At 40.5% G+C, this 11,166-nt stretch overlaps 1 protein-coding gene across 1 annotated transcript; it reads right to left on the reverse strand.

Moving 5' to 3' along the window:
- Positions 1 to 6,206: 6,206 nt before the first annotated feature.
- Positions 6,207 to 10,306, reverse strand: LOC136710677 (UDP-glucuronosyltransferase 1A5-like). The gene is made up of 5 exons (XM_066686420.1): positions 9,464 to 10,306; positions 8,172 to 8,303; positions 7,599 to 7,686; positions 6,917 to 7,136; positions 6,207 to 6,486 (listed from the first exon to the last, which is right to left on the reverse strand). The coding sequence occupies exons 1-5, from the start codon at positions 10,304 to 10,306 to the stop codon at positions 6,207 to 6,209; spliced, it is 1,563 nt and encodes a 520-aa protein (XP_066542517.1).
- Between the last annotated feature and the right edge of the window lie 860 nt (positions 10,307 to 11,166).

Raw genomic sequence — 11,166 nt, forward strand, 5'->3', positions numbered from 1 at the left:
CTCTGATATTTGACTTAATGATATTAACTAAGTTTATAATTGGCTTAAGCAATTAAAACGTTAATAATTAGTTTGAGAATGAATAATAATCACGCTAAGTGAGTACTTCAGGATTTTCAGGAAAATTAATGAACAAAACTGCAAACACTGTAATTTCAAATAATAAAAGTTTTATTAACAAAAAGAAAGATATTTGATTAACATAGCATAACCTTGTAATCTCACGGCATCACCGCAGGGGAGACCGATTCGAGCTTAAGGTGAGCTAGGCGCTTCTGGCTTGTGACTAAAGTGTTGCTAACTGAGGTTTAATTAATACAAAATTTATCAAGAAACTTGATTTAATTTTCAGCTCTGGAGATGCATACGTTTAGCTTACTTTTTCGTCGATTCTCACCACTCTTTAAATACAGAGGCTCTATGAGGTCCTGGGAGTGAAGGCGTCTCACTTAGTCTCACGGTTCTCCCGCTGAAGCGTCCAGGCTGAGTCAGCGTGGAGGTCTTTCTTCGTCGGTTGAGTTGTCTCGGGCGTACCCGGAGTGTGATGACGCAGGCGGCAGGATCCTCTCTTTGTCTTTCTGTCCTGGGCAGGAGAGTCCAACGTATGGACATCTTGGACGAAAGGTTCGCTAGTTACTGCAGATCCAGAACTGAAAATCGATTCAATAAACTCACTTATTCTACGACTTTCCTTATCTCGGCGGTGTTCCTCACTCTGGCCACGAATAAGTTCACCTGCTTTGATCAGTCGTGAGATTAAACTTAGATTGGGCTATAAGACATAAACACGATTAAAAGAAAAGAAAATATTCAAATCATTCGATGCGTTATTAAAACTTCATACTATTAGCTAATTCAAGACGTCTCTTGTAAGCTTTTTGATGAAGTCTATGATGTTTTTCTTGGTTTCGTCGGCGGGAAGGAGAAGCGTCTCTTCGTTGTTTCAAAGTTTCTCGGATTTCTTTGCCGTTGTTGTCGTCCTCTCTTCTCCGCTTTCTTTCGTGGACCGTTACTTCTGTCGAGCTCTCGTAACTGCTGTCGAGCTCTCGTAACTGAACTGTGAGCAGTCGAGCTGCTGTTTTTCAAAGTCAGCACGGTCACGCCCTAATGGGAGGCATTCTTTTCTGATTGGACGCGAGTTCAGGCTCACGTGACTGACTTCATGAGACAGAAAAGGGGGAAGGCTGGATCAGAGATTTAAACAACAAGTAATAAGATAGACATTTCCCGTATCTAAATTTCCTATTCATATTAGTAACATACCACAATGAGTGTCCTGGATTATTTATCAAACATATAAGATTTCATCTTGGTTACGTTGTTTACGTCCAATTCATGATGATACGTTAGAAAAACATTAATCCGTTTTTTCTAGTCAGAGACAGAACTTCTTTTCATGATAGAAACAATCAGCAATATACATCATTTCATTAGAAGGTGGGCATTCATCTGAGGACACAGAAAGTGACATTAATACATTTGTTTATACACATTTAATCAGGATTTGACTTCATTTTCGTTATTGTTTAGACGACCCCGAGCGAGGCATGGTTTCATTGTTTCAGTGTCCATTTGGGGTTGCTGTTGGTCCACGTTGTTGATGGGTGACTCACGGGGGTTCAACCGAGGTCACTTTTGGTTTAAACATTTGCTGGCCCTGTTTAGTGGGCTCGAGATAAGGAGAGAAATTTAGGTGCCATTGTCATAAAAACGGGCCGTAAAAGCTCTCTTCTTTGTTCTGTGTTCCTGTTAGTTAAAAGAGAGAAGGGGGTGTTGGGGCCATGTGTCACTTTAAAGTGTTCTTCTCCAGTCTTTGATGTTAGGTGTGTGCGTGTTGCAGGGTCTTTGCCCCCTGCGGTTTGTGGAATGTGACTTGGTCGCAGACGGAAGGTCCTCTTCAGAGTGGAAAAGTTTTAATTCAAAACTTTTCATTTCTTCATTTTTCATTTTAATTTTTCATCCGTTATTCATATTCGGTCCATACTCCACTACACTGCCTTGTGGCCATTGATTCTGGGTAGGCTTTGAATCCAATTACCCTGAACAAATTACACAACAGGCAATGAATGAATGAGTGAACTGAGTGTATTTGAATTATCCAACCATCCATCCATTATCTGTAATCACTTATCCAGTTCAGGGTTACGGTGGGTCCAGAGCCTACCTGGAATCTTTGGGCGCAAAGCAGGAACACACCCTGGAGGGGGCACCAGTCCTTCAAAGGGCAACACACACACTCACACCTACGGACACTTTTTTGAGTCGCCAATCCACCTACCAATGTTTGGTTTTGGACTGTGGGAGGAAACCGGACACATTAACAGACTCACAAGCAAACTAAGGCCAAATCTTGGTTTCTTGTATTGAAACAAAACGTTTCCCAATTCACAAAAGAAAAAGGATTATTGAAGCAACAATGTTGTCAGTTCTGCATTATGGTGATAATACACTACACTTAAACCTTTAGATTTAAACCTTTAAAATAACAAACAAACAAAAAAAATCTCAAACTGGGCAATAATTTACACAATATATATATATATATATATAAGTGTGAATGTACATATGTATGTTTGTGTCTGAGAACAGATGCCTGTGATCTGACTATGGATCCAAACACAGCACACCCTCTCCTGTCTTTGTCTGAGGGAAACAGAAAGATGGAATGTGTGAGAGAGGATCAGTGTCCACATTCTCCAGAGAGATTTGATTATTATCTTCAGGTTCTAAGTGTGGAGAATCTGAGTGGACTCTGTTACTGGGAGGTGGAGTGGAGTGGGCAAGAGGCGGCTGTATCAGTGTCATACAGAGGAATCGGGAGGAAAGGGGATGGTGGGGAGTGTCTGTTTGGACGCAATACAATCTCCTGGAGTTTGATCTGCTCTGATAAAACTTACTCTGTCAGACACAATAACAAAGACAATAAAATAGCTGCCCCTCTTTCTCACAGAGTCGTGGTGTATCTGGACTATGTGTCCGGCACTTTGTCATTCTACACCGTCTCACCTCACACACACAAACTCACACACTTACACACATTCACTGAGGCTCTCTACGCTGGGTTTAGGGTTTATTATGACTCTGCAATGACTCTGTGTGAGACAGAATAGATACAACAAATAACTTTGTATGTGTAGATGTAGATATAATTCTCTCAAATGTGTATTCACTGTACAGATTATATTCACTGTACAGATTAATACTTTTTTGTACACATAAACCAATGTAGAAATTCCCAACAGATGGGAGAGGGGCAAAGAAACAAGAAAAAAGCAGAGACCAAGTACATGGACACACCAAGAAAAATGTGGACATTCTTCGCATCATTGGAGTCCTAAAACTTTTAAAACCACAAGACTGTGCATCCTTGATCTACTGATACAAGTGCAGCGACCCGCTGTGCACTGCTCCATACACCGCACTGTTTACACCTATATATAATGGCCATAATAACACCTATACTTATACAAACTTTTGGTATGTACTCATGAATGTATAATTGTATAATTATATTAATTTGAGTAATTATTCAGAAATGGAGGAAGAACCAGGAGTGCACGTTTCTGTAATAAGACTCAGTTTGGTTTAATAATGGGTGGTACTTGGGCAAAAAAGTTTGGAACAACTGTATTTGAGTTTCCCTGAATGTTAACAATATTTGCTGTTAAGGAGTAAAAGCTATCAAGAAAATGTAAACAAAACATTTTCAATGATTTATCTGGTAATAAAAAAAAGCCTGAATATTCTCTTTCCTGTTTTCCAAGCTTTAAAGAGTTAACATTCATTCATTCATTATCTGTAACCGCTTATCCAATTCAGGGTTGCGGTGGGTCCAGAGCCTACCTGGAATCATTGGGCGCAAGGCGGGGAATACACCCTGGAGGGGGGACTCCCAGCAGGCACTGCATTTCCTCGCTTTTTGTTTTGGAGCAGGGGTATTTAATTAGAATTCAGTAAGGTCCAGTTAGATGAAATTTTCTCAGGCCAAGGTCACCGTTTCTAACTGTGGTTAGTGTCAGTGTGCTGCTGGCTGTGGTAGTCTAACAAACTCCAAATGAACAGCTATTTCACATTTAAAGTATTAGTTACTCCACAGGACCCATGTCCTATAAGCCCTTTCTCTGTAATAATTCTGACAAATCAAAAGCCTGCCATCAGCTCTGAAAATATTTGATATTTTACTGAGTAAAGCTTGTGAATTCTTCCCCTCAAACAGATCTCAACATAACGAGTGAAGACAACAGATTCATTCATAACAAAAACATCATTTATTTAAAGAAGTATAAATGTCTAGGAGGAAAATAAGAAATAAGGTCAACTCAGAAGTCTAAACCAGTGTAAGTGAGAGTTTCTAGTGTAGTTTGGATGTAAAATGTGGAGAATAAATATACTGTATTGAATTTCACTTATTAGAAAATTCTGTATTAATCCTTCAGTTAAAAAAGAACATATCTCCAGCTACATCTCAACAGCCCACCACCAATCAGCACGGGCCTGTGTTTCTGCTGAAACCTGTAAATCATTTGTTGTTATTGCCTTGTTGGCAGTGTATTTTTTTTCAAGAAATGCAGGACTTTTAAAATAGTAATTCTAATAAATAGAAATCTAATAAACGAAACCTGATATATTCTCTTAATAATTGAACTGTAAAGTCTGATATTTAAACAAAAAAAATTGTCTTACTCAAATGAGTCCTCTGCATGCTGTGCTTAGCCATTATACTGACCCCTAGTGGTCTGGATGTTTCAGACTTTCTATCCTGAACCTTTTTAGAATTTAGTCCAAATCAACCAAGACCCTCAGGATGGAAATCCTCTAAGTTACCCTCTGCCCTCCGTCCTTTGTAGCCAAATCCTGGGAAGTCAAGAGACACTGACACTAGGGTAGTTAATCAAGAGAGTTCCATTTTACAGTGTCAGTACACAGTGTATATGTGTCCTACATCTACTACCTAAATCTACAGAAAGACTGGGAAAATGTTTTGGGGTGTGGATTGATAAGAGTGAGGCATACTCTACTAACTAATCTAAGGGTCTACGAAGGAAGAGCAATGCAAAGTTAGTAAAGATTAGGATGTTCTCGCATGACTGAGCCATGAGTTGCTCCCCTGAGCAAAGAGAGAGATAGGGAGGAATAAGTGCATGAAAAGAGGTAGCAGCTGATACAGGTTGTAAATACTAGCGCCCTCATGTGGGGGAAGCTCTCTGTGAAGCATAAACTGGTTCATTGTTTATGACGACCCTAACCCTAACCCTAACTCTAACCCTATCCTCAGGAACAAGATTCAGGTCAAATAACACAAAGAATCACAGAGGTGAGAAAGAGGCATTTTATATCTGCACCATGAACAGAGAACATTCAGAACTGACCTTCGCTGTGAAATGGTTCTGAAAGACATTCTCTTAAAACACTGACTTATTCACAAATCATCACTAAAAAACAGTAAAATGGTATAAAACTGAATTTTCAATCACTGGATTAAAGAAACAAAGTGAATTAAAATGGTGAAGCAAACATTCAAATAAATGGCCAGAAAAATTCCCCAAAATTAAAACCTCACAGAAAAAAAAAATTACAGACTCTCTGTGGCACATGGAAACACATTAGTCTCATTAGTCTTACTAGACTTAACGAAAATTGTTCTGGTTCAGAAAACTGGTTCTGTTTTCTGAGGCAGAGTCAGTGACTTGGGCTGAGGTACTGGACCCAGAGCATGTTCCAGTGCCATTCCTGTTTGTTTTAAGAGAAATGTGTTGCCCACTTGATCAGGGGTTCATATGAAAGCAAGTCAGTCACACAACGCATACCTGCAGGCTATGGCGGAATGACCATGTAAGACAAGAAGTAAATGGCAGACAGTTTCTAGATGAAACCAACTGAGCTGGATTGGCATAAACTTCAAAAACGTCTGGGAAGTTCTGCAACAGTGTTGGAAATGACTTTCCAAACAATATGTGTTTTTTCTTGAAAGAATGCCTCAAGTGTGTTCAGTATTTATATCTGCAAAAATGGGTACATCGATGGCTCAAACTCTTACCTTAAATTTTCTCAATGTGCTTATTCCTTTTTTATTATTTTTTTAAAAGAGATACTGTAAAAATGAACTGTGAATATGAATATAAATAAAAACTGGACACTTGATATTGCTGTAAATCTTTGGGCTGGTTTGTCATAAAAAACTAAAAGTCAAACTCCCTGATCGTCTCTCACTCCTTCTTCTTCTTCTGAGTCACTCTGAAACACTTCCTGAAGCAGAATGCACAGCTCTTGAAAGTCAGAAAGATGACGGTGATGAGGATGAACAGGAGGAAGGCCATGACATCCAGGCAGTGGTACTGGACCCAGTTCAGATCATGGGCAGCAGGGCGAAGGTGGTCCGCTCCTTTGTGTCTCATCACAAACTCAGTCCAGAACACGGCCAGGTCCAGGGGGTCCACCGGACGATCCTTGTGGATCACTGATAGCTTCGACATCCTCTCTTTATAGCTGTGGATATGAAAAGACCACCTTTCAAATACATGGAAGAAAAATGCCCTTTCAAATGGCCAGCAGAAATTACCCCCACAAATCAGTACAACACCATGGAAATCACCCCCACAAACCAACACAACACCATGGAAATTACCCCCACAAACCAGTACAACACCCAAGAAATTACCTCACAAACCAGTACAACACCCGAAAAATTACCCTCACAAACTAGTACAACACCATGGAAATTAACCCCAAAAACCAATACAACATCTGAGAAATTATGCCCAGAGACCAGTAGAACAACTGGGAAATTACCCCAGAGACCAGTAGAATCCCCCGTATGAGGGTAGTACTCTGGAAAGTGCTGATTTTTTGGTAAATAAATGAGTAAGTAATAATTATATTGAGGCTAAATTAGTAAGTTAAAGCTGTGTTTGTGCACCTTTTGTCATTGATGACTTTTCTGAGGGCCACCAGCAGTTTCTCTGAAGTGATGTCGAAGATGTTTACAGTTTCTGCGACACCTCGAGCCACCATTCGCTGGACATTATCTCCCTGATCTCCGAACAGAGGAATCATCACCATGGGAACGCCATTACAGATGCCTTCATAGAGACCGTGTGATCCTCCGTGTGTGATGAACGCCTTCGCCTTGGAGTGAGCTGTTACAACAACATCAAATAAAGAAAGACACAGTGTGACCAGCATGAAACTACATTCATTCACAGCTGTGGTGATTTCTTACCTGTGGTCGTCTCTACAGTCTGTAATTACTGGTAGGTCCTGATACAATTAAATAATGAGGAACCTCTTCAAAATGTACCACAGATCACAACATTTTTCTCTTGAGGTCAAAAACTAAAAATCTTGGTGACCAAACGTAAGCTCCATTGTAGCCTTGTCTCAGGTGTTCTTCAGGGTGGAGGTCTTGAAACATATGCTCAGACTTGAAAAAGCACTTAAGGACAAATCCAGTCTATAAATCCACTGGACCCAGAGGTACTCAAACATATTACACCCTGCAAAATATAAAGACTATTCCAACAAAACTTTCTCATCGATCAGTAATCACTTTTCCTCTGATACACCGTCCAGACTCTGGTGCTGAATAAGGTGAGACTAACCCAGGAGATCGTTCTGCGGAAGCCACTTCATCAGTTTGACATTCTTTGGGGCATCTTTGGGAACGGCTCCAGTGAATCTCCACACCACCTGGAGATCAGAGAGCATCAGTGTTAGTGAGAGGAAGGGATTTCTCCTGCCTTGGTCATTCACATGTGCACGAGGTTCTGCTGGTGTGGGTTCAGTCCACGTTCCTCTCTCTCTGTTAATCCACAAGTTACCTGAGCTTTTTAAAGTGGAATGGACAGTGACGCTGGAGCTGCCTCCTTGTTTATACATTATACTTCACACTTTGGCATTTGTCCTGTGACCTGATTATTACTGGTGTGTTCCTAGGTTCTGTGTTAGAGTTCTGTATCAGAGGGTTTTATGTTAAATGGTGCAGAAATAGAGGGTTATGTAACAATTTTCGTTCAATCTCCACTTCTGGGGTCTTTTATGAATGGTTCTGTATCAGATGATTCTGTATTGTGGGTTCTGCATTGAGGTTCTCCTCAGCCTCTGGGGATCTGTATTGAATGGTTCTGTATGAGATGTTTCTGTATTGTGGGTTCTGTATGGAAGGCTCTCCTCACCCTCTGGGGGATCTGACTGAAGGCCTTGAAGAATTCCTTGGCTTTAACTTCAGAGAGCTCAGAGACCATGGAGCCCAGAGTGAAGACCACAAACCCGTCCTCTCCAGAACCATTCACAAACTCCTCCAGCTCCTGAAACACACACACACACATGTTCTTCAGTTTCTCGCTATATCACCCTACAATGGCCCAGAGAGAGAAAGTAGGAGTTTATTTAAACACACACTAATGTTAATGCGGACTTGTCAAATGTGTCCTAATGTCATTTAGCCTTTTGCCTGACGCAAAATGCATGGTAGGTCCTCCGATTACATGAGATAAACATCAGTTATTTTAATTCCAGACCCTATAAACCATGCCCTCTCCTTGTTTCTCATGTGGCTCATTTGCACAAAGAATAAGCCACAGTGACAGAGCAAAAGCAAGATTGTGGTATTTGTTTTGGCAAAACCTTTGGTACACTCAAGCAATATGTATGTTTAAAAATTAACCAACAAAAATCCATTGAGGAAGTAACTAGTGTTAGATGTTTGATGCTTGTTAGACAGTAATTCCAGGTCCAGGCTGATGTTGGGTTAATGAAGATACTTTTTTTTTTTTTGACGTTTATTATTTACAGAAAAAAATAATAATTAAAAGGTATTTCCAGTCTCTGCTCAGCTGCAAAGACTACCTGTAGAGGGAGTACCGTTCTAGACATGTTTGACTTTGTTAACTAAGCAAATTAAATACAAATTAAATAAAATTTTACCAGGTAGTAAATGTACATGGAGAATCATCAGTATTTAATAATGTTAAATATGGGGTACCACAAGGTTCTCTTTTAGGACCTCTATTATTTACATTATAGAAAGTGTAACAAGAGTTTTAGTCTCCCACAGAAACACATGCCATCCTCTGCTCTCTTATATCTCTTCATAACTTATATTTCAAACTTTTATTTTAAAATTTCCTACTCATTACTTTTTTTTTACAGGTTTGTTGTAATTTGGTTTGCTCACCGGTGTCTACCCGAGAAAAAACGGTGAGAGGGTTTTCCTGCCACTTTTTTTTGGTTGTTTTTATATGCTTATTTATTTAAGCTTTGCTGCATTTTTACTGTGGATTATAGGTGGATTGGTGACTCAGAACTGTCCGTAGGTGTGTGTGTGAGTGTGTGTCGCCCTGTGAAGGACTGGTGTTCCCTCCAGGATGTATTCCCAGCTTATGCCCAGCGAATCCAGGTAAGCTCTTCATCCTCAAAGTCCTGACAACTGTGAAAAGAGCGATAGACTGTAAACAGCACGGCTTACCTGTGGCAAAGGGTTAGTTTTACTGTGAGACAGTCCTCCGATCATGACCATGTTGGGCATCAGAGGTCGAGGAAACTCAAAGGCAAAGTCGAATCGCATCAACCAGAGAGATGCACGGCTCATGATCTCCACTATGGACGTTTTTCTTTGGAGAAATCGAGTGGCGATATCATCTGCCTTGCTAAACAGAACTCTACAGGCCACGGGCTGCAGAAAAGCTCTCACCATGTTCACACTCCTCTGCCAGAAGCTCATGCGATCAGTAAACTGGGTAAACCTCTGTGGGACATAAGATACTGGACTTGGAGTCTGGCTGACCATGAAATCAGCACCACAGAAATGGTTAACTTGAATATAAATGGACGGGATGTTGAGGTATTCCCCAACTATGGCTCCCACAGGCTCAAAGGGGTCTGTGAAGATAGCGTCAAAGTCCCAGTCCTTCAGAGTCTTCATCAGATCCTGATTGAACAGCAGGCTCTCCGCATTTTTCACTGTATATGTCTTTAAGATGTGCAGAGTTATGAAACAATTCACAAACCTGGCCCAATCCATAGACGTGTCTATATTAACAACAACATTGATATCAGAAGATAAATTTTCTTGTATGTCAGCTTTAGTGTAGGGAACAGGGTACGTAAGAGTGGTGGTGTGCTCTGAGGGCCCCATACTCAGACTCGCCTCAGGAATAACAACCACCACCTCATTCCCTCTCCTTCCCAGCTCCTCCACTAAAGGCTTCATCCCAGTCCAGTGACTGCCATCACCTGGAATCACCAGCAGCTTCCCAGCCTCCACCGACCCCAGCCAGAGGAGATACACCAGTAAGCGTAGGTCAGTCATCTTCAGTAAATGCTTAGTGCCCCGTCTCCAGCCTTCACAGAAACCCTAACTGAGCTCTGTCTCACCGCGGTGGGCTAAAGTGCATGTCTCTCCTGGAGCTGGTTGTTGAATAATAAAGTGGGAAGGGCTTCCTTTGAAAATACTAGTTACTGTATAAACAGTCAATTTAAAAGAGGCTTTGTAATACACACAAGAACAATATACAATATTCTCGACTTCTAATTCTCTTTGTCAAATCCATAATATTCAAACACTCAGTTTCAACACACTTTGCTCTTAAAGTACCCCAAAGCCAGATTTACACTCTGTTAAAAACTACACTCCATCCATTAAGTGTGTTGATATCTCTTTAGAAAATGTCAGATCTGTTTTGCTTTGTCTTTATTGTTTGTAGAACTCTTTGGCTCATTAAACGTTTTTCCTAAAGAGAGCAGCCAGAGTATGGAGCAGGAGCATGGAACAGAGAAAAATTAAAATCCTCACCAGAACAGTGGAAACGAAGGGAACAGGAGCATCAGATCAGGGAGAAGAAAGGAAGTGAGAATGAATAGACCTTTTTATAAAGCGTCAATAAATTCATATATAAATGTGAATAAAAATAAAGTCTGGATACTGATTATATCCACTGCCACACACATTAACTGAACCTCATTCTGTGTAATACCTGCAGTACCTGAAGCGAGGGAATGATTTTATTTACGGTACTGTGCACTGTTTTTGTTCAGTGTTTTACTTGTAAATCATAGGAAATACACAGAGGTTCAGAAGCAGCTTGGAATACAATCAGCTGAACTTGTGCAGCTCTGAAACACACGCTGGTCTTCTCCACTGAGTTTGGTGAATACCATGATAAACATAAA

The sequence above is a fragment of the Hoplias malabaricus genome, chromosome 12, assembly GCF_029633855.1.
Source record: "Hoplias malabaricus isolate fHopMal1 chromosome 12, fHopMal1.hap1, whole genome shotgun sequence".
In the NCBI taxonomy this organism is placed as follows: Eukaryota; Metazoa; Chordata; class Actinopteri; order Characiformes; family Erythrinidae; genus Hoplias; species Hoplias malabaricus.

Excerpts from the sequence above, each read along its gene's own strand:
- LOC136710677 (XM_066686420.1), bottom strand. The coding sequence starts at position 10,306 with ATGACTGACCTACGCTTACTGGTGTATCTCCTCTGGCTGGGGTCGGTG. Across the intron at positions 7,687-8,171 it reads TCAGTCAGATCCCCCAGAGG|GTGGTGTGGAGATTCACTGG; the intron begins GTGAGGAGAGCC and ends TCTGATCTCCAG. Across the intron at positions 6,487-6,916 it reads AAAGTCATCAATGACAAAAG|CTATAAAGAGAGGATGTCGA; the intron begins GTGCACAAACAC and ends TCATATCCACAG.